Source organism: Eschrichtius robustus, chromosome 12 (assembly GCF_028021215.1).
Source record: "Eschrichtius robustus isolate mEscRob2 chromosome 12, mEscRob2.pri, whole genome shotgun sequence".
NCBI classification, from domain to species: Eukaryota; Metazoa; Chordata; class Mammalia; order Artiodactyla; family Eschrichtiidae; genus Eschrichtius; species Eschrichtius robustus.
In genome coordinates, this window is record NC_090835.1 from 96,616,586 (window position 1) to 96,643,090 (window position 26,505).

At 38.7% G+C, this 26,505-nt stretch overlaps 1 protein-coding gene across 1 annotated transcript in view; it reads left to right on the forward strand.

Annotated features, from left to right (window-relative positions):
• Positions 1-26,505, forward strand: part of DTNBP1 (dystrobrevin binding protein 1) — a 118,649-nt gene that overhangs the window by 33,737 nt on the left and 58,407 nt on the right. The window contains exons 6-7 of the mRNA XM_068559142.1: positions 7,539-7,671; positions 21,158-21,180. Coding sequence (XP_068415243.1) covers positions 7,539-7,671; positions 21,158-21,180 — 156 coding nt within the window. The remainder of the gene's footprint in view (positions 1-7,538; positions 7,672-21,157; positions 21,181-26,505) is intronic.

Here is a 26,505-nt window from a genome sequence, read left to right on the forward strand (position 1 = left end):
CAAAACAAAGCTGATTTACAAAGCAAGTAATTAGCAAATCATAAAACGTGTGTGTGTGTGTGTGAATAAAATAGACACGAATGGTATTTGGAATGCTATTGCTGATAACAATAGCTAATGTTTATAGCACCCACTATATGTCAGAGATTGTTAGGTGCTTTACAAACATTTTCAATCCTCACAAGATCCCTGCAGAAGTAGCTTTTATTATCCCACTTTACAGCTAAGGAAAGTTAGCCTTGGAGAGGTTGTGACTTGCTCAGGGTCACACAGTTAATAAGGTGTGAATCCAGGATCCCAGTCACGATGATGAGGGATGAGGCAGTTAGGTTGGCAGCTGTCAGTAGGCCTCATGAATTGCATTCTTGAAACCCTGGCCTTAGGGTTCTGTTATTTCTGAAGGCAGGGTGTGGAAAAGAGATCCCGGGTCTTAGGAGGAAGGCCCTCTGCATTATTTCCCTCTTGCAAGTATAGGAATGATTCTTCTCAAGGCTTTGATAACTAACTGATGGAAAAAGCCTCCAAGATATTTGGAATATTCCTTTTAGCCACTTTCTTTTTAGCTTCTCTTCCTGTATCTCTCTGAGTCACTTGCTTTTCATTGGTTATGTATTTCTTTGCAGAGATATTCACCTCTGATACCATCCCCCCTTTTCTTTCCAGCTGAGAGTAAATTCTGTTTATAAATGTTATTTGTTTGATACCACTCTTCTGATTAAATGCATTTTGCCACAATTCTAATTATTTTCATAGTTAATTCTGCTTAGGACATGCAGTATATATAAGTTTTTCTTAAGGTAGAATATACTGTATTTTCATTCTCAATTAGGATTCTTATATCCTGAAAAAATGATACTTAGTGACATAATACAGTCTTCTTTAGAAACTTCATTTTGGCTTCTTAAATGAATGGGGCAGGCTTCCCAAATGCTCACTTGAATTTTCTCTCTTTACTAATCTGAGAACATTGACCACTAAAGGCAAATTAAAGCTAAAGGTTTCTCTGAAGTACTATTCTAGACGGTCACTTCCAAATAATTTGATTCTTTTTTTTTCATTGAAGTGTAGTTGACATATTAGTTTCAGGTGTACAACATAGTGATACAACATTTGTATACATTATGAATTGATCACCATGGTAAGTGTAGTAACCATCTGCCACAATACAGTTATTACAGTATTATTGACTTATTCCTTTTGCTGTGCATTACATCCCCATGACTAACTTATTTTATAACTGGACATTTGTACCTCTTAATCCCCTTCACCTATTTCAGCCAGCTACCCCACTGCCCTCCCCTCTGGCAACCACCAGTTTGTTCTCTGTATCTGTGAGTCTTTTTCTGTTTTGTTTATTCGTTTTGTTTTTTAGATTCCATATGTAGGTGAAATCATATGGTATTTTTCTGTCTGACTTATTTCACGTAACATAATACCCCCCCATGTCTATCCATGTTGTTGCAAATAGCAAGATTTCATTATTTTTTATGGCTGACTAATACTCCATTGCGTTTATCTATATATCATCTTTTTCCATTCATCAGTTGATGGACACTTAGGTTGCCTCCATATCTTGGCTATTTTTCTAAAGCTGTAGTGAACATGGGGGTGCGTGTATCTTTCCTAACTGGTGTTTTCATTGTCTTCGGATAAATACCAAGGAGTAGAATTGCTGGATCATATGGTATTTCTCTTTTTACTTTTTTGAGGAATCCATGCTGTTTTCCGTAGTGGCTGCACCAACTTACATTCCCATCAACAGTGCACCAGGGCTCCCTTTTTTCCACATCGTCACCAACACTCGTTAACTGTCTTTTTGGTAATAGCTATTCCGACAGGTGTGAGGTGATATTGTGGTTTTGATTCGCATTTTCCTGATGATTAGCAGTGTTGAGCATCTCTTCATGTATCTGTTGGCCATCTGTATGGCTTCCTTGGAAAAATGTTTATTCAGGTCATCTGCCTATTTTTTAATCAGATTGTTTTTGGTTTTGATATTGAGTTGTGTGAGGTCTTTATATATTTTGGATGTTAACCCTTTATCAGATATATCATTTGCAATATCTTCTCCCATTTAGGAGGTTGCCTTTTCATTTTGTTGAGGGTTTCCTTTGCTGTACAAATGCTTTTTAATTTGATATAGGCCCATTTGTTTATTTTTGCTTTTGTGGCCTTTGTCTCAGGAAAATATTTTGAAGCCAAATCTGGTAGGTTGTATAAATACATATCTGTATCATTAATGTATTTTGCGAATTCATCTTAATGAGTTTATGGATCATTCTTAGGTATGCGAATCATTGGGTTTTAAATGCTTGCTCATAAACTGTGGATTCCTTTGTTTTTGGGTAGCTTCCAAAGACCCCTTATCATCACCTAAATACCTTGATATACTATTACAAGGTTTAGTCAAGCAATAATAAAAAATAAAAATAACTTAGAAGAAAATGGTAACTGACCTATATGTTAGGATTCTTGCAGCTTCTTTGAACTTTTTACCCTTTCATTGTCAAATCTAATACCATATCCAGTCAGTCCCTCCATTTCCCAGGCTACTTAACTCTTTGAGTCTTGCCTTGCTCTCTAAAGGGTCTCCCCTTGTTAAAGAATAAGGGATTAATATGATGTGAACAATTTGAACCTTTGATGATGCTTTTAGCTGTGTTGTCCTATGGCTTAATAAATATGACTCCTGATTACATGCTCCCTCAGGAATTAAGTAAGAACAGATAATCCACTCATGTTTTTTTTAATGGGGTGTGATCCATCCAGCTTACAAAAAGCCTGTGTAACAGATAATTACTGGTAAGGCTTATCATTTAAAAAAGAAATGATAAAGGTATGCTGGGAACTGGAAAATAAGGGCTGTTGGACTGACTCTCCGATCTGGATTTGGATCTCAGTTCCACAGCTTCCTAACTGTGAGACCCCGTGCAGGTTTCATAACTTCTCTAAGCTTTAGTTTGCTCGCAGGACTGAGGGTGAGAGTACCTGCCTCGTAGGGTAGTTGGAGGGTTGAAGGAGGTGATGGGTGTAAAGCACTCAGCACAGTGCCTGGTGTATTAGGCATCTGCTGAGTGCCATGTGCCGTTTGTAGGCTCTGGGGATACAGCAGTGAACAAGACCGGGCATCTGCCACCAGGATGCTGACGTTCTACTGCGAGTCTCTCTGGCCTTTGCAAATTTATAAATCCATTGTCTTTGACAGAAGGGTTTGGATGGATGTTATGTAATTTAGCTTGTCCTGCATAGAATGTAAAACCATAGCATGAAATGTGGTGAGAACAACAATGTAGTATTCTGTACATTGAAAGACAGTATGTAAGGATAAAAGGGAATGTTGTCCTCCACATCCTGTACACTTTCTTATTCTGTGCATTTTATCATAAAACTGGTAAAATGTTTGAAAAGTATTTATTGAATTCTCTTGAACTTCCACTAGAGGGTAGTCTAATCTTATTCCTATATTGAAGTCTAAAATGTCAAGGGCTTTTCTGAGTTATCTCTATTGCTTAGTTTATTTTGTATGACCTACTTAAAAAGACTGTTACCTTTGTCTAGAACAGATGATTCTGTTAATTCTTAGATAACAAAGTGCTGTAAGAGAATGACAGCCTTATACTGAGCTTGCATCTTTCTTTTGATCTGACCTGTTTTGCTTTCTCTGTACAGAATTTGAGAGTGCATCTAGCAGAGAGACTGTCACAGTTTTTAGGGTTTCATGAAATACATTATCTTATTGTCCAGGTTACGTTCTGAGATTAGACCCTTCAAGGGACTCATTAACTCTCTTTCGACACCTTTTAGTATGTACTACACAGATCTCATTTGTTCCATGATGGCTTTTAATGCATTTCTTAAAGTTCCTTATTATCGTACCATCATTACCTTATTACACAAAGAGTAATGAAAGTATTTGTTGAAGACTCTTGTGGTCCTTTAGTACCCAGCCTCTGTGACCTATGGGTTTGCAGTCAAAGATTTCTTTGTTCCTTGAGGCTAATTATTTTTGCTAGAAAATACTCATTTAAGTGTGAAATTACGAATTTTAACGTGCTGTTCCATTCTTCATATGTCAGTGGTTACACTACAGATAATATGTATTCGAAACAAATGGCACAAAGGAAAATTCCAAGCAGAATGGCTCTTCCTCTGGGATGGTCTCCTCCCAAAGATTTGTGACGTTCTTTCCTGCACAGCTGTCAGGCTCTCCCAAATGGCTTTTCCCAATAAAATTCCACCCATCTTTTTCCACTGATCACTAAATGAGACATATGCTGTTGTTATAGCGAGCAAAATGGTGAGGCTGGAATTTCTTATAAAAAGGTACATTTGTGTCCACGGAGGCCTGCTAGTGTTTTATGTACATGCATTCTAAGTCTGGTTACCAGATTGACTCATATCTGCAACTCGTTTCCTAACAGGAGATGAGTAGGGTGTGATGGGGAGATTAAATTTCTGCCTGTTTAAATTCAATATAAAATATTCAGAATACATACCATATATATGCTTATAATTATTATTTGAAGAGGTTTTTAAAAAGTTTTTAATATAAAAAGGGAAGAAGATTTATGTTCATCAATACAGTTCTTCTGTATTTTATTACTGACTTCAAGCCTGTTAAGAGTTAAAATGGAAAAGTTCCATTGCTTCTTCTGCTTTAACTCACTGGTAATGGGGCCTGATTTGATACACTAATAACAAAGTACCATCTTGTTTAATGTTTTCATAGTTCTCTGCCCATGTTTAACTTACTTGTTTACAAAATTTAGGATAACCTCCTAATATTTAAATTAGATGAACATGAATCATAGATTTGCTTTCTTGGTTATTATTTTATGTTTTAGAGTAATAGAATCATTCTGTCTCCAGAAATCCTTTTTAATTGAATTCAGCAGACTAGCTTTAGGGGATACAAAGATGCAAAGATATAGTCTTTACGCTTAAGACATTCACAGATGCCTGAGAGAGGTAAGAGTGCACAACTTGCGGTAGAATGTCAGAGTATAAGTCCTGGGCAGGGTTCACAGGTCTGTGGAAGCACAGAAGAGGGGAGAGAGCCCTGCGGGCTGGAAGCAGGGTGGGCTCTGACTTGAACCTGCCAGGGAGATGCAGGGCAGGGAGGCAAGCGGAGACCTCTCAGGAGAGGCAGAGGCAAGGGGGCAGGAACACACAGGACCCGCCTCGGAGTGATGAGCAGTCCTGAAGGAGAGTGGTAGTGAGGTTGGAAAAGTAGGCTGTGGCCAGCGAGTGGGGGTCCCTGGCCACCACTTTTAAAGGGGAGAACATAAATACGAGTTTGGCAGCAGCCATAAAGTGACCACTGACTCTCCCGAGCATTTTAAATCTCGGTTTGCCATTCAGCACGGGAACATGACGCTGTTGGCCTACATATCAAAGCCTCACCGTTATCCAGCCCCCTGTATGCTAAGGATAGCATGCGTGATGCTAAAGGAACCAAGTAGCTTAGAGCTGAATGGATTCCATATTAAATGTAATTATTCTAGTTCTTATCACTTATCAAAGTGAAATAGCCTTTAAATAATCCTATTAGCTATGATCGTCTTTAAAGACCCTTTCAAACTAGTTAGAATGAGCTGAACATTGCTTCTTCAGGGCCAGTAACACTAGCTCCCAGGCTGAGGCTGCTAGTCATTTTTCCATTTAATACAATAACAAAAAATAATCTAAATAGCAACTAACATAATAGCATCATTTTGCCTCTTTCCCGCCACATAAACTCCCTATGTACCATTTATGACATTATTAAAATCTTAGATATAATTTTTCATTGATTAGAACTTAGATTTTGCACACTGTTTCTGGTTAGGCTTTCCATAGTCACATATATTAGCTGTTGTATGTTACCCCTGTAGATAGATTCAAAACCGTTATGAACTGCATTATCAGTCTTTTCCAGACTTGCCATGATCTACAGTGATAGATCAATATGATAAAAATCATTACCTAAAATGTCTTTGAAGAGGAATGCTAAACTACTTGTCATCACATTTTAACTTTTCAGTAAAATTTTATTTTCCCCCAAAATCCACGTCTTTAAGCCCTAGACTCTACCAAATAGAAGTGGGAGTTTTTATAAGCATAGATATTTAGTAGAGTTAAAATTTAGGATATTAGAAAATGTGAATGCTTCTGGATTTAATAGATCTCCAGATCAAACAGATCAATTAAAAACAGACAAAATATGTATCTTAATAAACCTGAAACTACACGTTGAAATTTAGGGAATTTGGGCCTAATGTAGGTGCTACAGAAGCTAATTTAGAAAGTGACGTGACAATCTAGTGGATAAGGGAAGGGATTAGACACACCATCCTTGTATCGTAGCTATCTGAATGAAACCAAGGCTGGAAAGCTGCACAGCCAGCTTGCTCCTTCCTCGAGGTCCCTTCCTCCCGACGGCTGTGACTTCCAGACGTGGGAGTCACATTTCTTGCTGAGTCTCACTCTCCCTCATCTCTGTTAGATGCCTCTCCTTTGAGTTTTCACAGCACCTCAAGCCAAGCTCTGTCAGGCAGTGTTGTCACTGAAATATGCCTGCCCTCTACTTTAAGCTCTTTGAGCGCACAGACTATCTTTTTCATCTTTGTACCCCAGTGTCTGGCACATGCGGTGAGTGTTCGGTAAATGGCCCTGATGCTGTTTGAGTTCTAAAACCTTTGACCTCTGAAACTTTTCTGTTGTCTGAGAAAACAACCAGTCCTCACCCCTATGACTATGAAGTCTTGGTTTACTTACGCATCTATCAACTGGAAATCATTTTGTGTAAGAGGCACTCAGTTTTGATTCCTGACTGCTCTTCACTAGCTAGGTGACCTTGGGCAGAGCTCTGAAATAATTTCTGCAGGCTTTGGCTTGAATCTTTTAAATGAAGGATTTGACACAGATTATCTCCATGTTCCAATGAAGCTGCAAAGCTCTGCGGCCTAGAGACAAAGCTGAGTTGTTGAAAGACCAGTGGACAGTGAGCGCTGCTTCCTGGGTGTTTGTACGTCTGCGCAGCGCCTTGGAGGTTTATACGTGTCGCGTGCACGGCCAGACAGACGCTGAAGTAACTAGGAATCTCAGATACTAAATTGTGTTTGGTGTCACGTGTTAGTTATACTTTGCTATACTCGCATATGAAAATTGCCAGTTCGTGTGGGGTATGTGGGGTCATTAGGATATCATACATTAGGTTAATCAGAGTACTCTGTTTCCTCATCCTGGTTAATAAAGTATTTTTTAAATTGAAGTATAGTTGATTTACGATGTGTTGGTAAAGTATTTAAAGTGTTCTGGAAAGTTCTGTTTTAAAAACGTTCGAGATAGAAAAATATACTCAAAAAAGATAATTTGAAGTATGTTTTAATGTTAGTGCATTTTATTTTGCTTCAAGAAAGTTTAATAAAAATATTAGATAAATGCAGAACAATCTCAACAGTTCAGACTTTTAACTTTTGGACACTTTTTCTTTTCCCCTTGATCAAGGATTCTGATTTTTGACGTTTGTTTCTTCTTTTGACCTTATATACTTTCAGCTCATTTAGAGGCTAGTTTTGAGGAGGTAGAAAACCACCTGCTGAATCTGGAGGATTTATGTGGACAGTGTGAATTAGAAAGATACAAACATACGCAGTCCCAACACCTGGAAAATTACAAGAAAAATAAGAGGTGAGTTTGAAAAATTGGCCACGATATTCATTTTCAGTCTCAAAGTTTTCCATAGTACTTTACATGCTACTCTTTATAAGTTTGGACTGATAAAAGACAAAGGTGTCAGGTAAATCTCTTTAATAAGCTTTCCAAAACATGATTTTTTTTTTTTTTTTTTTGGTACCACTATCTGTTGCTGTTTTATTGGAGATGAGTTCTGGAAAGCTAAGGCTGAGATAGATGGTGGAGGGGAGCAGTGCAATGGGCAGAGTTTCCCAATCAAGTAGAACCCCCGACCTCATTTTCTCCAAGTGACAGATCCTGCGCTGCTTTTTCCCCTTTTCTTCTCTTTTATTTAGAGCAGGAGGAAAAGGAACCTAAGCTCAGGCTGTGGAAAGGGGCTAAGCTTTGTCACATGTTGGCTATTAGACCTTCAGCAAGTTATTGAATCTCTTAGCCTCAACATGTGTAGCTTATAGTGAGGATAATATTGTACCGGTTTCCTAGAGTTGTTGTGAGGGTTCAGTGAGATGGTCATTATCAGATGCAGTGTGTGCTCTGTCAGTAGTAGTTATTACGGTGATTATTTTCATTGGACTAACCTGAACTGGAAATGGGTAATAAGATTTGGAAGTATGAAATTTTATTTGTCATTCTTTTCTTCACTCTCACCCAGTGACTTAGATTTATTAGATATAATTAGTACATTATAATTTATATGTTACAAAATGAAAATCAACTTCGTGTTTGGAAAACAGCCTCACCTTTAATCTGAGTAAAAGCCAAAGTGTACTGGACAAGTCTTAGCATGTTTCACATAATTGAAATATCATTTTAGAGGTATTTAGAGGAATTGTGTAGTAGAAAGAGCACTGTCATTAGTCGGAAGACCCAAGTCCTGGCTTCTACTAATTCTTTGCTCTTGGGCAGGCTGTTGACTTTCCTTTATATTTTATCCTGTTGTTAAGCTTTTCTTGACTAGCATTTGAAAGACTTCTTAAAAAATTATATAATTTTAGTAAATTTAGATATGATAAACAGATTTGTTGATAGCACCTGTTACTCTGAAATATGTAGGAAAAAATAGTGTGCCAGTTGATGACTACCAGTTTATAATCAGTAGCTTGAAATCTATAGGTAAAATAATGGTAAATTTTTCATGTTCTGATAGGCCAAATTTTAAAAAATTATAAAATTTACTTTATTTCTCAAGGACTGCATGAGATTAATGTAAGATGTCATAACAGGTTTTAAACCTAACAGTTTCAGTGAGAAATACCAAAGGTGGGAAATTTAAATTAACTAGTACTTTGACGGACTTTCCAAGACTTTGAAAAAAATTATATGTGTAGATATTTGTTAATGGTTACTCCTAGCATCTTCATAAAATAAATATTTATTAATAAATGCCAAAGTATTTTGCATCTGATTGTCTAATAAGACATTAGACTTGTGACTTAGCTTGAAATCATATTTTTATCCTGAAATGATAAGTACTGATTTAATTCACAATTGTTAACAGTAATATGATTTGTTTTGGTTATTGTGAAAAGTCCTTGAAAACCTAAGCTTGATTTTCTTCTCTGGCACTTTCTACCCATATGACCTTTTGCAAATGACCTATCTTTGCCTTTCTTGTCTGTAAAATAGAGATAATGATATACTTTCCTGCAGGGTTATGGAAGATAAGGGAGAGTTTTGTTTAAAGGACCAAATGAAAGCTGGTCCATTTAGCTTACAGCATCGTTGGTGATTCTCAATTCTAGTTAACTTGCCTTTCTAAATACAAATAGTGGAAGTACTGACTATGAAACATTGCTTAATTCTGTTTATCAATATAAACTGTAATCTTTCCGAAACTCTTTTTCCCAGTTTTGTTGAGATGTAATTTATATGCAGCACTGTATAAGTTTAAGGTGTACGACATCATGACTTGACTTACATACATTGTAAATTGAGTACCACAAAAGGTTTAGTCAACATCCATCATCTCATTTAGATACAAAAAACGGGTGGGGGGGATTTCCTTATGATGAGAACTCTTAGGATCTACTCTCCTAACAACTTTCATTTATACCACACAGCAGTGTTAACTGTCATCGTCATGTTGTACATTACATCCCTAGTACTTATTTATCTTCTAACTGGAAGTTTGTGCCTTTTGACCACTTTCATCCAGTTCACCTTCATCCCTTATCAGATTTATGATGGGCAGATATTTTTTCCCATTCCATAGGTTGTCTTTTCATTTTGTTTGTCATTTCTTTTTCTGTGCAGAAGCTTTTTAGTTTGATATCGTCCCACTTGTTTATTTGTTGTTTTGTTGGTTGTGCTTTAGGTGTATCATATCCAAAGAATCATTGCCAAGACCCATAATAAGGAGCTTTTTTTCACTGTTTTCTTCTAGTAGTTTTATTGTTTTGGGTCTTACATTTAAGTCTTTAATCCATTTTGAGCTCATTTTTGTGAGTGGTGTAAGATAGGGGTCTTTACACCTGAATATTCAATTTTCCAAGCACCATTTCTCGAAGAGACTGTTTTTTCTCCATTGAGTGAGTATTCTTGGCTCCCTTGTCAAATATTAGTTGACTGTATATGCATGGTCTTCCTGAAATTCTTAACCTATTTTATTCAGCATATAAAAGGATGAACTATCTTCTTCAAAGAAACCTTTTGGAATCAATTTGTTTAGTTAATACACACACACACACCACACACTCATATATGGCTGATTAACAATCAGTTGTGGTGTAAATAATTTGAGTTGACAACATGGAGAATGAAGTAGTTTTATTCAGTCAAATGTAGATCAAAAAATATCTTTCCAATAATAAATTATGTAGAATATTTACTACTCAGAGATGTCTTATTTACATTTTAAGCTTCTTCTTACTTTTATTCAATCTAGAGGTTATCAAAACTGGGAATATTATGAAGGCTAATGTCAATAAATGGAAAAAAATGAATAAATATATGCATTGGCATATTATTTAGAAATAATGGAGGTAAATACTGGAAGAAATCTCTAGAAGAGTTGAATGTAGCTGCTTGCGAAAAGCAGGACAGAAAGGTGGGGAGAACTGAGCCGAGGAACTAATCTGCTTCATCATAAATCCTTGTGGGTACTATTTGACTTAAGGAATGTACATGTACTATTTTGATAAACATAAAAATTGAATTTAGAAATTTTTTATTAGCTACAACATTCCCTGAAGTGTTTTACAGGAACAGTGGACTGAGAAGATAGCCACTGGCATTCCATGATCAAATAAGTTCCAGAAACACTTTACCCTGTATTTGCCTCATGGAACTTTGTAGTACATGTCAGTTTATTAAGGGTTCTGAGAATTCCTATAGTAGAGAAATTTGACTCAGCATTTCACAACTTACTTGCTTACAGAACCAATTCATCTCTAATACATATTAAAATTCTGTGACTTGATATCCTATATTACACCATTTGAAAAACTTTAAAAGGCCCCCAAATTAAACATTTTATTATGTGGTCCACAAGGGAAGAGTTTCTTAAAAATAAGCCTCTTTCCTCTTTAACAAGGGGCCCTACAAACTAAACTAATGATTTTTCTTTTCTTGCTCTGAAGAAGATAATGTGTAATACAAAGGTTGGATATGTGTGTGTGTGTGTGTGTGTGTGTGTGTGTGTGTGTGTGTGTGTGTGTGTGTGTGTGTGTATTACAGTGTCCACCCACTCTGTAGCTTTCCAGAAAATCTGAGTCAGACAACTAGATGGGGATGGAGAGAGTGGGGGAATGAAGGATAATTTCTCACACACCTCCACGGCTAATCGTGTCTACGATAGGCTCCGATGCACTTTTTCATTCTGCTCCCATCAGAGCCTGGGGAGTGGGCAGGCAGCGATTGTTGGAGCTGGGGAGGAGATTGAGTTACATGAAATTATGTTACTGCTTAGGGGCCAGCATCAAGGCCAGGGTCTTCTTTTTTTTGACTGTTGCATTGGAATAAGTGGAATCCGTCCCAGATGTTGATATCAGTGCATCTGTAGTTGAGAACGGATATACGATATTTTGTCATATATTTGATAGGCATTCCCGGCACAGAATAAATTCCTGCCTCCTGTGAAAGGAGGGATGTGACCCATCCCAACAGTCATGTGGCTTACTATGGCAGATTCTCAGTGTGGGCAGAGGGAAACAGAGAGCTTTAGAACACTCCTAGGGGTGTATCTACCCTTGAAAAACATTTGAATAGATGGTTTAACCTAGGTGTTTCTGCATTGAAAAAGGACATCCTACTTTAGCTGGTTATCTAATGAAAGTGACATATAAGCAACTGTATAATTGTAGGGGGAAGATACCCATAAATAGCTTTTCTAATAACTCTTCTGCGTATGAAGTGATATTGCTATTACCGATAGCTTTTATGGACAGGAATAGACACCGCCTTGATCAATAGTAAAACATGGTATAGTGGATGAAATATGGCTGTAGGCAGAGACAAGTACTGGTACCAGTAGTTAGGTTGTCATATGGTTCAGAAGATGAGTTAGCCATACAAGTGTAACTCCTAGATGCCTTGCATAGGTTTTCATAACCAATAGGAAATACATTTTTCATCAAGTAAGAAGCGTTAATATTGAATATATGAGCCAAAATAAAGAACCTAAGACCATTTACATTGTCTAGCTAGCAGTTAGAGAAATGGACTTTTGAGATTCGGGAGTCAGCTAGCATTTGTAGTCATGGGTGTGGGGAGAAATAGATGATAAATGTGTACATGATTTTATTTATTTTTAACTTACTTATTTGTTTGGTTGTTTGGCTGTGCTGGGTCTTAGTTGCGGCACGTGGGATCTAGTTCCCTGACCAGGGATCGAACCTGGGCCCCCCCTGCATTGGGAGTGCAGAGTCCTAGCCGCTGGACCGCCAGGGAAGTCCCTGTACATGATTTTAAAAAAGGATAATTTCAGACAATTATACTGAAGAAAATAAAACAGAATAACGTTATAGAGGTGGGGAGGGTTGCTTCGCTGGGGTGAGCAGGGAAGGCCCTTCCTGGAGGACACGTGAGAGCTGAGACCTGTGTAAGGAGGCAGCCACACGGGGACGGAGGATGACAGCCTTCCAAGCAGGGGAGCAACAGGTACATTTAGAAGAATGAAGAAGTAGAGCTAAAAAGAAATTGAGCCTTCTAAATTTGTAATCTTTTCAGTACCACCATAATATTCCTTAGAATGACTATTGAGATTCTTTCATAATAATTTAGTTAAAGTCATATGTGAGTGATTTAATTAAAATATTTCTTACTTCCAGACTTTTGGATCCTTTGTTTTCCCCTACAGTATGCAGCATACCATCAGAATTTCTCTGAAAATAGCTACATCTTGAAGAACAGTGTGATTTTAGTATTTCAGCTTAATTATAAATGACTCATAATTTTAACACAGTCTTCCATTGGACTTGAAATCTACTTTGGGGCATACTAAACTCTAGAAGCATTTTTCACTGATTCATTTAGACTTTGAAACTTAATTGTCATCTCTTAGAAACTCCTGTGAGTGGGGGGGCACTGCTTCTGTTGATAAGATTCAGTGCCCAGGCATATTTTGAGAAAGTCATTATTCCTTTTGCTTTATGTATTACAGCTAATGCTAAGGAACTATGCTCTTCTTCGTGTTTGTGTTTTATTTTTATGTTAATGTGGACTGTAGACTAAGTTTAGAAAATCTTTAAAGCAAAGCATAACAGATTTATTTGAGATGTTATCTTTAGTAGTATTTGACCAGCTTATGTTCTAGAGAATAACCCACCAAACTCCTGAGCTTCAAGAACTGACTGTCCACTAGACAGGCTGTGGGCCACGGGCCTGACCTGTTCTTCCATTTCAGAGTGTTGAGGATGGTGTGCCTGGGAGACTTGCCACAGGCCTGGCTTTGCTGAGAATAGAACAGAAGAAACCAGTGGCATTCTCCAAGGTGAACAACAGAGAAGAAGGTCCAACAGAGATAGGCAGAAAGGCAATAACTAGCTCCCGAGGTTTTGCATGGAGATCCATTTGGATGCTGAATGGAAAGTAGATCAGCAGAGCTTTCCTTCAGGCAGTGCTTTTTCAGAAAGGATCCTCCCAAGCTGGAATAACAGGGACCAGACTTACTCTCCCACGTGATGCAGCCAAAAAACAGACAATATAAATGAAATAACGCTTTGGAAGACATTGGGCAAAGAAGAGAAGTGATCCTTGATCGATAGGAAACAGGTGAGACAAGCCCTGTGGTTTCCCCAGCGTTCTGCCTTGAGAGTTTCCAGGCTAAGTGCAGGGAGGGGGCCCAGGTAGAGCCTGGCAGACTCTCTAAACTGAAGAACAGCTGAGCGCCTGGGAACCCAAGGCAGCCAGAGTTCACAGGACACAGTGCCAGGGAGAGAGGATACCGAAAATCTGCAGAAAGCTCCCCTGAATATTCAGCAGAGGACCGATAATTCATGTGAGGAAACCACCTGAGGCAGGAGGAAAATATCATCCAAAAGGGTCAGTTAACAGTGCCCGGTGCTCACATCCTCACACTGTGCCTGAGCCCAGCAGCCAGACTGAAGAAGCTTAGAATTCCTGGGGCACCAGGTAGAGCACTCAGGAGCGTATCCTTCAGCAGGGGTACAGTTAGCCCTTGACTGAGCCCTGTTCCAGACCTGCTTAACTAATCATAAAAACAAGCATCAAAAAGATCAAACTTGCCGCAGACCGGCTGCAGAAAGCTAGAAGTTCCTGGCGGTGAGGGGTAAGGAACTGAAAAGCACCAGTATGGGGTCAGAAGGGCCAAGACAACTGATGGTTGCAAGGCAAGTTTATTCAAAGAGCATGAATGTATATATAGGTTTAGTACGGAACGAATATTAGACAATAAATCAGTAAACCTTGTATTTCCACATAATTCTGTCGCCACTATCTATGCGCCACTGTCTATGCGCCACTATCTATGCGTCAGCATGCCTTATGGGCCATTCTTTGGAGATACAGACTTCCCCCTCAGGGCGGCACGTCCTTCTTCTGGGGAACAACCAGGGGCTCTTAGATCCAGAGCAGGCACCTGGAACGAAACTGGCCGCAAGCCATTTTCCTTTTTTACGCTCAATACCGCAGCGTCAGGAGTGCATACCAAGAAAGAGACAAGCAGTTCTCCGGAAAGCAGAAAGCTGAATAAGCTTACAGCTTGGGGGCCACCACACAAACTGTTTCCAAGTAAATTAACTATATCCCAGAACAAAGCTGAGGAGTATTTGTAGAAATACAAAAATATCTAATAGCCAACAAGGTAGATCTTTCTAACAGGTTGCTTGTGAATGGACAAGATGCATGGCACACTGAAGTTAAAATATTGTTCTAGAGAAAGATCGTATACAGGTTGTGTCATATTAAGACGTTCATAGAGACCAAATCCATGATGCACTTTAAATATTTAACCTGTATTTTTCTTCTTAGGTCTTTAGGTAACTAAGCCCGTTGACAAATCAGTCCTCATTTACCTGACCTCTTGAAACTGTCCTTTTTTTACTTCTATAACACTCATATCCTAAATTTTCTTCTCTACTGTAGGTTAGTATCTAGTTGCCATTGTAGATGCTTTAGTTCTGTTATTCTCTTGGGTTCTGTTCTTGGTTGTTGCCACCTCCCATTCTACGTATTAAAAATATCTTATTCTATAACACATGTCCCTCCACAGTACCTGTGTAAGGAACAAATGACAGCAGGGACTTCTAAGATACAGTTTTGTGCAAATTACCTCAAGCAGGTAGGCCCGCTCTCCCCCAGCCCCACCTTCATCCACTTTCTACCCTCTTAACCACAAACTCACCAGGTGCATAAGGGTACACATTTTCACGACTGTGGAATGCTAAGAAACAAAAGATTGGGTAATAGTGAACAGTAGCCGGTCTTTTGTGAAAGAGGTCTTGTAAGATCTTTCCTATGAACTTTCCTATCCATCAGCCATAACAAAGGGACGCTCTTCTACTGTGTTCAATACAAAAAGTATTGCTGATCATACTTTAAAAACAATTTCCCCTAAACATTTTCAAATATGAAGAAAAATGTGAGAGTTGATTTTGCACTTCACATTTTGAATGTGATATATTGCCATAGAGAATCATTGTGTTAGGTTTTTATCATGGATTTGTCCTGGGGAAGCAGTTTAGTGTTTAGAGAAAGTGTGCTTCCATCTGTGAGATGATTGTATTTATGGAGACATTTATCCAGTGGATCCAATCTATTAAGTTTGCATCTGTGAGTCTGATTTAGTTGATTTCTATACATATACAGATTTAATATACTTCTTGCAACACTGCATAGATTTATTTATTAATGTGATGCTTTTTTTTTTTTTTTTTCCTGCCCTCATAACTCAACCCCTGCAGAGAAAATGATTAAATAGCAGTTTCGCCCTTTGGAAATATTAGATTTTTGAGCCTGGTGTTATTTGGTGAATGTTTTAGTTTCAGGGTTTGTTATGCTAAATTTTGTGATGGCCTTTGCTGAATTGAGTAAAATTTAAAATATGGTAAAATCTAAAGGAAGGCATTTCAATTCTTTCTACTTATTTGATCTTCTGAAAATATTATTAAACTTTGAAAAAGAAGAGACTCAGATTTTTGAAATTGCAAGAGGCAAACACATTGTTATCAGATGAGAGACTATGTGGTCAAACTTTTTTTATAAAGAATAAAATCCTCCCTAGTCATAGCAAAGGCTTCTTTGAAGAAGCAGCTATTCTTAGTCATTCTGCAGCCACAGTACTTGATAATCATGACTTGCTGAGTGTCTGTTGTGTCTGACTCTGTGCACATGTGTGATCAGGGCGGATGAGACATGATCTCTGCACTTCAGGATCTCTGCAGTGTAATTGTAGAGATGATACCTGCATGGAGATCACTGCATTACAAGGCTGCACCAGGTGTTATAAAACTAATGGACCTGAGTGCTATAGGAGTTGAGGTAAGGGGAGATTGCCATTTGAGTGTGAAGGATATCATCATGGAAAAGGTGAACTTGGATAAGAGTTTGGAGAGTAGCCAGAACTTAGAACTCCTGGTCACCTATGCTTTTTCATTTGGTTAGCTGCGAGTATGACGTAATAATGGTCAAGAGTGAAGCATCTGCCATGTTTTCAATCAGTGTTACCTGTCATCATCAGTTATGCTTTCCCTCAAAACTCAGTTCATCCTGGCTCCTCCAGGAAGCCTTTCCCAGCAACCCACAGTGTGCGAGTTGCTCCCTCCTCTGTATTCCTAGAAAATCCTCAGCATGGCTGGCATTATCAGAGCACTAATCTATGACATCGGTTTCTAACTGTTGCTTTACTTCTGTCTCTTCTCCCTAAAGTTCCTTGAGGTTATGGAACGTGTATAACCCAACCTGAGCATTATTCCTACTGCTATTCCTGACGTTATTCCTAGTGTCTAAGGCTCAGTACATTTTTTGTTGAATGAATGATCAAAGATTACATTCAGTATGAGAAAATGAATATTTACCCAAGGCACGATATTTATCATCATGACAGTTGTGACGATGGGGAGAAATGGATGGATTCAGGATATGTTTTGAGATAGAATTAATAGGATATATTGATGGATTAGATGTGGCGAAGGAGGGAGATGGATAAACCAAAGCTTGAGGAACTTGGTAATGGCATGAGTTGAGATGAGGGAGACTGAAGGAAGAACAGGCTCTTTTTTTTTTAAATTTATTTATTTTATTTATTTTTGGCTGCAATTGGATCGTTGTTGCTGCGCGTGGGCTTTCTCTAGTTGAGGCGAGCGAGGGCTACTCTTCGTCGCGGTGTGCAGGCTTCTCACTGTGGTGGCTTCTCTTGTTGCGGTGCACGGGCTCTAGGCGCGCGGGCTTCAGTAGTTGTGGCACGCGGGCTCAGTAGTTGTGGCTCACGGGCTCTAGAGCACAGGCTCAGTAGTTGTGGCGCATGGGCTTAGTTGCTCTGCGGCATGTGGGATCTTCCCAGGCCAGGGCTCGAACCTGTGTCCCCTGCATTGGCAGATGGATTCTTAACCACTGTGCCACCGGGGAAGCCCGAACAGGCTCTCTTGCAGGTATTGTTGGGAAGCCTGCTCCACTTTGAGCAGAGCTCTCAAATAGGCAGTTGCATTTGCGTCTGGAGCTCAAAGAAGAGATCAAGACGGGAAGTATAAATCAGGAAGTCAGTATGTGGATGGTATTTAAGGCTGCATAGCTGAATGAATTGCCTTGTGAGAGAATGTAAGTTACGCAGAGGGCCCAGGACCAGGCTGGCGGAGCTCCAGCATCTAGTGGTCGTCTGGAAAGGGTAGAGAAGTAGCAGAAGGAGCTGAGGGAGAAGGAGAAAAACTAGAGAAAACTTTCTCAAGGAATCAAATTCTGCTGAGGGATTCGGACGAAAACTGAGAGTGAGCATTGCCTTCGGCAGCTTGGTGATTGCTGGTGACCCTCACGGTGCAGTGGTGGCGTCTGGAAGCCAAGCTGGAGTAGGTTCAGGACTGAACAGGCAGTGGGGGAGCTGAATCCCTGAGCAGGTTACAGGGGAGGGGAGTCATGTCTTTCAGCATCGCCAGCCTTAGGTTTCCTACCTTCCAGATTATTTCATTAAGTTCCAAACTGAACTCATGCACTGCCGTCCAGAATCTGCTCCTCTTCCTAAGTTTTCTGTTAACGAACTCCCTTTCCTTCCAGTGATCCAGACTAGAACTCTCATGGTTATGTACTTGTGCCCATGTCATCAGTTGCCATGGTCTGTTGAGTCTTCTCCGTGGCGTTTTTCAAATTGGACTCCCTCTCTTCATTGCCATTGCCACTTATGTTGCCCTTTCCAGTCACTAATTAGCTCTTCTTCAAACTCTTCTAATAGTTTCCTGAGTGCTCCCTGCTTTATTCTCACCCTTGTTAGCACATCTATGCATCACAGCTAGAATGTTCTTCCCAAAGCACAGATTTGCTCAAGTTATTCTCCTGCTAAAAATAAAACCAAATCCTTTTAGCCTGGCACTCAGAATCCTCTACCTCTTTAACCTCATCTCCCACTACTTTCTCTTCATTCAGCCTGCTGTTCTGAATTATTTGTTCTTTCCTAAAGATAACACGCAACGTTCAGCCTCCAGGGCTTCACTTTCACCGTTACCTCTGCTTGATGTGCCTTTCCCTCCCTTCTCTTATATCTTCTGTATTTCCAGATGCTGTTACCTCTGACATTGTGGAGTTTGCCCTAAAAATTACAACACTTCAAGGCTTCCGGTGCTACTGATTTCCTTTATCAGTTCTTTAAAAGTTCCGTAGTACTGATTTTTACCTTAAACCACCGTTATCTGTACCACCACTGCCTCAGCCAGTCTTCTTTTTTAGGAATTGGGTACAGGAGTGGCTTACTTTCTGAAAGGAGGTTTCATGAACTGCCGTGGGTCATGACAGTCTGTAAACAGAGGTGTCTAGGGAGAGCACCCTGCTGGCCTTCCCTCTTTTCTCATAGCAGCTTCCCATTGCTTTGATGAGGCAGCCAGAAGGTTGGAAGGTGGGCATGGTAACTCCACATGAAAGCTTCCCTCAATTGGGCAATGACTCATTAATAAAGTAGACACTGGATTCTTCGCTTTATGGTTTTTAGTATTCAGGGCGAGAGTAAGGGAAAAACAATGTCTGAAATCATTACTCCAAGTTTCACCTTTTTAAAACAGGAGGTGCTTTTTTGAAATTTTGTTTACTGCTGCATGTTCTAAAAGAAGGAAGGCAGACACTATCTAAAGACTGTTATCAGAGAGAAAAGAATTACTTCCTAAAATATTGAAGTGAGTGTTTCGTCATCTTGTCCACCCCTTGGTGGCCTTAGGGGATTGCTCACACGAGGGCATCAGTAAGAAGTAGATTGAAGGTATCTCTTCAGGATATTCTCTTACGATAGATGTTGCCTTTCCGCTAGGCCTATTTTGGCTTTCATCCCATTATTGGAGTATAAAGTAGGTTTTAGGCATGTTTACTTTGTACCTAGTCTTTTAAGAATGAAGCTGGGCTATTGGCTCAAGGGAAACAATTGCACTTTTTTTTTTTTTTTTTAATGATAGGATTGAAAATAACATTCTTTTTTCTTAGTTAATGAACTCTGGTGCTGGGGCAATATTATCATGAGTTGGTATTTTTAGAAAAAAAAGAGGGGTGAGATGACCATCTGATTTAAGAACCTTCCCTTGGCTGTTACAAGAATATTGGCTTCTCAGTGGCAGCTTGCCGGTTCCACCAGCCAGCTGTTCATTGTAGTCAACTGTTTTGGAACATGAGAGGTATTGTAATTAGCAATGTGGAATACTGATTTGAGAATCAAAAATAGCTCTAGATTTTTAGTAAAACGTACATGCAAATAAAAGATGAACGTCTCATATTTTGAGTGGGATAACAAACCTTTACTAAATGAATTTGCCTCCTCAAAATTATTAGTACTGATAATGAGAAAAATATAATTACAGAATTATGAAGGAAAACCTGAAAAAAACTTGCTTTTGACTTCTTTGTCAAAAATGTTTTGTATTATGGGGACTTCCCTGGTGGCACAGTGGTTTAGAATCCACCTGCCAATGCAGGGGACACGGGTTCGAGCCCTAGTCCAGGAAGTTCCCACATGCCATGGAGCAACTAAGCCCACGCGCCACAACTACTGAGCCTGCGCTCTAGAGCCCGCGAACCACAACTACTGAGCCCGTGTGCCACAACTACTGAAGCCCGCGTGCTTAGAGCCCATGCTGTGTAACAAGAGAAGCCACTGCAGTGAGAAGCCTGCACACCACAACGAAGAGTAGCCCCCGCTCGCCACAGCTAGAGAAAGGTCATGCACAGCAACGAAGACCCAACACAGCCATAAATAAATGAATGAATGAATGAATGAATAAATAGATTTATTTTTTAAAAAATGTTTTGTTATATGATCATCTATTTTCCCTGGCTTTACATTTCCCCAGGAAACTTTGTGTTTCAGCATCGCTAATTGACGCTGCCAAAATTACAAACCAGAGGATTTCCTGGAGGCTTGGCCCTTTTGTGTCAGGATGATCTATGGACTTCAATCCTTTGATATATGCTCTCCCCTTTCATTTAAAAGGGGAAAACACTGATCCTATTCCAGATGATTTTTAATTAAAGATTTTAAAAATCTGTTGTTTAATATTTATCAGTGGAGGGAAAATTGTTAAGTGCTTTTATAAACTGATTCTTATATATACTAGATGGTTCCTAGCTGGCATTAAAATGCTCTGTGTCTTCTTATAAGTGTTTCAGTGTTTTAACAGTTTAAATTTTGGTAGAACTTTTTTGAGCCACTAATAGGGTAATAGCAGAAAAACTGAAAATAGTAGCTTTAGGCTAATTGTACTGGTAATTTCACTGAAGTATAATTGACATGTGAGCATCTAGAAATACCACTCTGGGCATTTGAAGTACTTAAAATTTTATAATCTAAGAGCAGTTTCCATGGGGAATAGATTAATAAATTTATATCTTTTTTTTCCTACAGGAAGGAACTTGAAACCTTCAAAGGTAATTTTGTGTTTAATTCTTCACTTTAAAGTAGATGAGAGTTAATTGATGTCAGATGTTCTCTTGATGATGATGAAAGAATGCATTCCTTTTTCTTTAAATCAGACAATTTACATCAGAAAATAAAAGTTTGCTTAATACTGTTTTCGTAAATTTTATTTAATCACAAGTGGTTTTGATATTCTTTTTTAGCTGTAACACATGTACCAAGTGAGAGTTTCTGCTAATGACATTATAAGTAATATGTTAGGAGACACAGCGCTAACTTTGAGGTTGTTGAGAATCATAGTGTTTTGGGTTTTTGTTTTTGTTTTTGTTTTTTTTATAAATTTATTTATTTATTTTTGGCTGTGTTGGGTCTTTGTTGCTGCGCGCGGGCTTTCTCTAGGTGCAGCGAGGGGGGCTACTCTTCGTTGCGGTGCGCGGGCTTCTCATTGCAGTGGCTTCTCTTGTTGTGGAGCACGGGCTCTAGGCACGTGGGCTTCAGTAGTTGTGGCTCGTGAGCTCTAGAGCGCACGCTCAGTAGTGGTGGTGTACGGGGCTTAGTTGCTCCGCAGCATGTGGGATCTTCCCAGACCGGGGATCGAACCCGTGTCCCCTGCACTGGCAGGCGGATTCTTATCCAGTGCGCCACCAGGGAAGTCCCTGGGTTTTTTTTTAAACATTTATTTATTTATTATTTGGCTGTGCGGGGCCAGGTCTTAGTTGTGGCACACAGGATCTTTAGTTGCAGTATGTGGACTCTTAGTTGTGGCATGTGGGATCTAGTTCCCTGACCAGGGATTGAACCCGGGCCCCCTGCATTGGGAGCACGGAGTCTTAGCCACTGGACCACCAGGGAAGTCCCAGAGAATCATAATTTAAGAAGATTCTGGTTTCTGTTGTGCTGAGCCTGGGCCAGACGGAGAGGCCATGGTGATAAAGGCAAAGAGGTGGCCCTGAGGTTGACCCAGAGTCACATGAACCTCCTGCGAGGTTTTCAGTGCTGGGTCATGCTCTGCCACCATCTTGTAACTTTGGATAAGTCTCCCTATCTTTTTCAGCCTTAGTTTCTCAATCTGTAAAATTACAAGCTTTAATGAAGCTTTGATGAACTATATTCTGAGATACTAAAAGTGCCCAGCATTGCTTTTTAATTTTAGGGAACTATTTCAGGTGGGCACTGAAGAATCATTCTTGGCCACGTTGACCCTTACTGGTTATGGGGAAACACTTGTGAAAAATAGGGAAAACCACAAACTTTCCAACAGCTCAAAGCCCTTCCAATTCACCACTTTTCGATTACTCGTTAGCAATTGAGTAGTGAAATTTCTTTTCTCAGAGAATTTCAGTAACCAAGAAGACTTTGAATTATTGCTTATTATGTTTCATATATAAGCTAGTATTGACTTTTAGAGTTACTGGTTAAAGATTTTCCAGTATATTATTTACAGTTGAATTGTTCATGTGTATGATTTATTTGGATGTGTTAGAGAAAATAAGTAATCCGCAAGGTAAAAGGTATAAAAGCTTATTCCTACTATGACTATAATCAGACAGACTTGTTTTGGCTGAGTTTCTATTTGACTGACTACAGTTATAGTAAATGATTAAGTTCATGGTCAGTTTGTTGAGGGCCATGTTAAATGATCATGTGATGTATTATCATGGCTACACCATTATTCTTAATCAATTTGTGAACCACAACTCATGTACATTATTTTTCCTCATTGGTTTAAAATAAGATTTGAAATCCTCATAAAATATTATTTTCCCTCTCCTTTTCTTTTAGTCTACTAGCATCTTCTTATATCATGTTAGGAGAAGAAAAAAAGCAAGTTAATATTAAAAGGCAGGCAGGGACACAGGTTATGCAAAATGTCAACTTTGCTTGCATCTCAGTACTGAGGCATTTTTTTTTTTTTTTTGTATGACAGTATTCACAGAAAAAAAGGAGACCAGTAGTTTGCAAAAGGTTAGATAGTGTTACATATTACCTGATAGAATAATGCAATTTATGCTGAAATATCTTGTTTATACACACATCCCTAATTATGCACAATATTTAACAGCACATCCAACCCACCCACAGGCCAATTAAAGCTCTCAAATTTGAACAAACCCTAAACTGATTATTGTATCATATCTAGTTTTTTAAAGAACTAATATTCATTGAAAATTCTTTCCTCTTGAGTGTTTTTCTTTTAATTTTTGAATTTTATTTTTTTATACAGCAGGTTCTTATTAGTCATCCATTTTATACACATCAGTGTACACGTGTCAATCCCAATCGCACAATTCATCACACCACCACCCCCACCCCTCCACGGCTTTCCCCCCTTGGTGTCCATATGTTTGTTCTCTACATCTGTGTCTCAATTTCTGCCCCGCAAACCGGTTCATCTGTACCATTATTCTAGGTTCCACATATATGCGTTAATATGCAATATTTGTTTTTCTCTGTCCGACTTACTTCACTCTGTATGACAGTCTCTAGGTCCACCCACGTCTCTACAAATGACCCAGTTTCGTTCCTTTTTATGGCTGAGTAATATTCCATTGTATATATGTACCACATCTTCTTTATCCATTCATCTGTCAGTGGACATTGAGGTTGCTTCTATGACCTGGCTGTTGTAAATAGTGCTGCAGTGAACATTGGGGTGCATGTGTCTTTTTGAATTATGGTTTTCTCTGAGTATATGCCCAGTAGTGGGATTGCTGGGTCATATGGTAGTTGTACTTTTAGTTTTTTAAGGAACCTCCATGCTGTTCTCCATAGTGGCTATATCAATTTACATTCCCATCAGCAGTGCAAGAGGGTTCCCTTTTCTCCACACCCTCTCCAGCATTTGTTGTTTGTAGATTTTCTGCTGATGCCCATTCTGACTGGTGTGAGGTGATACCTCATTGTGGTTTTGATTTGCATTTCTCTAATAATGAGTGATGTTGAGCAGCTTTTCATGTGCTTCTTGGCCATCTGTATGTCTTATTTGGAGAAATGTCTATTTAGGTCTTCTGCCCATTTTTTGATTAGGTTGTTTGTTTTTTTAATATTGAACTGTTTAATATTGAGCTATTTATATATTTTGGAGATTAATCCTTTGTCTGTTGATTCGTTTGCAAATATTTTCTCCCATTCTGAGGGTTGTCTTTTCATCTTGTTTATGGTTTCCTTTGCTGTGCAAAAGCTTTGAAGTTTCATTAGGTCCCACTTGTTTATTTTTGTTTTTATTTCCATTACTCTAGGAGGTGGATCAAAAAAGATCTTGCTGTGATTTATGTCAAAGAGTGTTCTTCCTGTGTTTTCCTCTAAGAGTTTTATAGTGTCTGGTCTTACACTTAGGTCTCTAATCCATTTTGAGTTTAATTTTGTGTATGGTGTTAGGGAGTGTTCTAATTTCATTCTTTTACATGTAGCTGTCCAGTTTTCCCAGCACCACTTACTGAAGAGACTGTCTTTTCTCCATTGTATATTCTTGCCTCCTTTGTCATAGATTTGTTGACCATAGTTGTGTGGGTTTATCTCTGGGCTTTCTGTCTTGTTCCATTGACCTATATTTCTGTTTTTGTGCCAGTACTATATTGTCTCGATTACTGTAACTTTGTAGTATAGTCTGTAGCCAGGGCGTCTCATTCCTCCAGCTCCGTTTTTTTCCCTCAAGACTGCTTTGGCTATTCGGGGTCTTTTGTGTCTCCATACATATTTTAAGACTTTTTTGTTCTAGTTCTGTAAAAAATGCCATTGGTAGTTTGATAGGGATTGCACTGAATCTGTAGATTGCTTTGGGTAGTGTAGTCATTTTCACAATATTGATTCTTCCAGTCCAAGAACATGGTATATCTCTCCATCTGTTGGTATCATCCTTAATTTCTTTCATCAGTGTCTTATAGTTTTCTGCATACAAGCCTTTTGTCTCCCTAGGTAGGTTTATTCCTAGGTATTTTATTCTTTTTTGTTGCAATGGTAAATGGAAGTGTTTCCTTAATTTCTCTGTCAGATTTTTCATCATTAATATATAGGAATGCAAGAGATTTCTGTGCATTAATTTTGTATCCTGCAACTTCACCAAATTCATTGATTAGCTCTAGTAGTTTTCTGGTGGCATTTTTAGGATTCTCTATGTATAGTATCATGTCATCTGCAAACAGTGACACTTTTACTTCTTCTTTTCCAATTTGTATTCCTTTTATTTCTTTTTCTTCTCTGATTGCCGTGACTAGGACTTCCAAAACTATGTTGGATAATAGTGGTGAGAGTGGATATCCTTGTCTCGTTCCTGATCTTAGAGGAAATGCTTTCAGTTTTTCACTATTGAGAATGATGTTCGCTGTGGGTTTGTCGTATGTGGCCTTTATTATGTTGAGGTAGGTTCCCTCTATGCCCACTTTCTGGAGAGTTTTTATCATAAATGGGTGTTGAATTTTGTCAAAAGCTTTTTCTGCATCTATGGAGATGATCATATGGTTTTTATTCTTCAATTTGTTAATATGGTGTATCACATTGATTGATTTGCATATATTGAAGAATCCTTGCATCCCTGGGATAAATCCCACTTGATCATGGTGTATAACCCTTTTAATGTGTTGTTGGATTCTGTTTGCTAGTATTTTGTTGTGGATTTTTGCATCTATATTCATCAGTGATATTGGTCTGTAATTTTCTTTTTTTGTAGTATCTTTGTCTGGTCTTGGTATCAGGGTGATGGTGGCCTCATAGAATGAGTTTGGGAGTGCTCCTTCCTCTGCAGTTTTTTGGAAGCGTTTGAGAAGGATGGGTGGTAGCTCGTCTCTGAATGTTTGATAGAATTCACCTGTGAAGCCATCTGGTCCTGGACTTTTGTTTGTTGGAAGATTTTTAATCACAGTTTCAATTTCATTACTTGTGGTTGGTCTGTTCATATTTTCTGTTTCTTCCTGGTTCAGTCTTGGAAGGTTATACCTTTCTAAGAATTTGTCCATTTCTTCCAGGTTGTCCATTTTATTGGCATAGAGTTGCTTGTAGTAGTCTCTTAGGATGCTTTGTTTTTCTGTGGTGTGTGTTGTAACTTCTCCTTTTTCATTTCTAATTTTATTGATTTGAGGAGTTTATCTTTATTGATTTTGTTTATCTTCTCAAAGAACCAGCTTTTAGTTTTATCGATCTTTGCTATTGTTTTCTTTGTTTGTATTTCATTTATTGCTGCTCTGATCTTGATGATTTCTTTCCTTCTGCTAACTTTGGGTTTTGTTTGTTCTTCTTTCTCTAGCCCCTTTAGGTGTAAGGTTAGATTGTTTACTTGAGATTTTTCTTGTTTCTTGAGGTAGGCTTGTATAGCTATAAACTTCCCTCTTAGAACTGCTTTT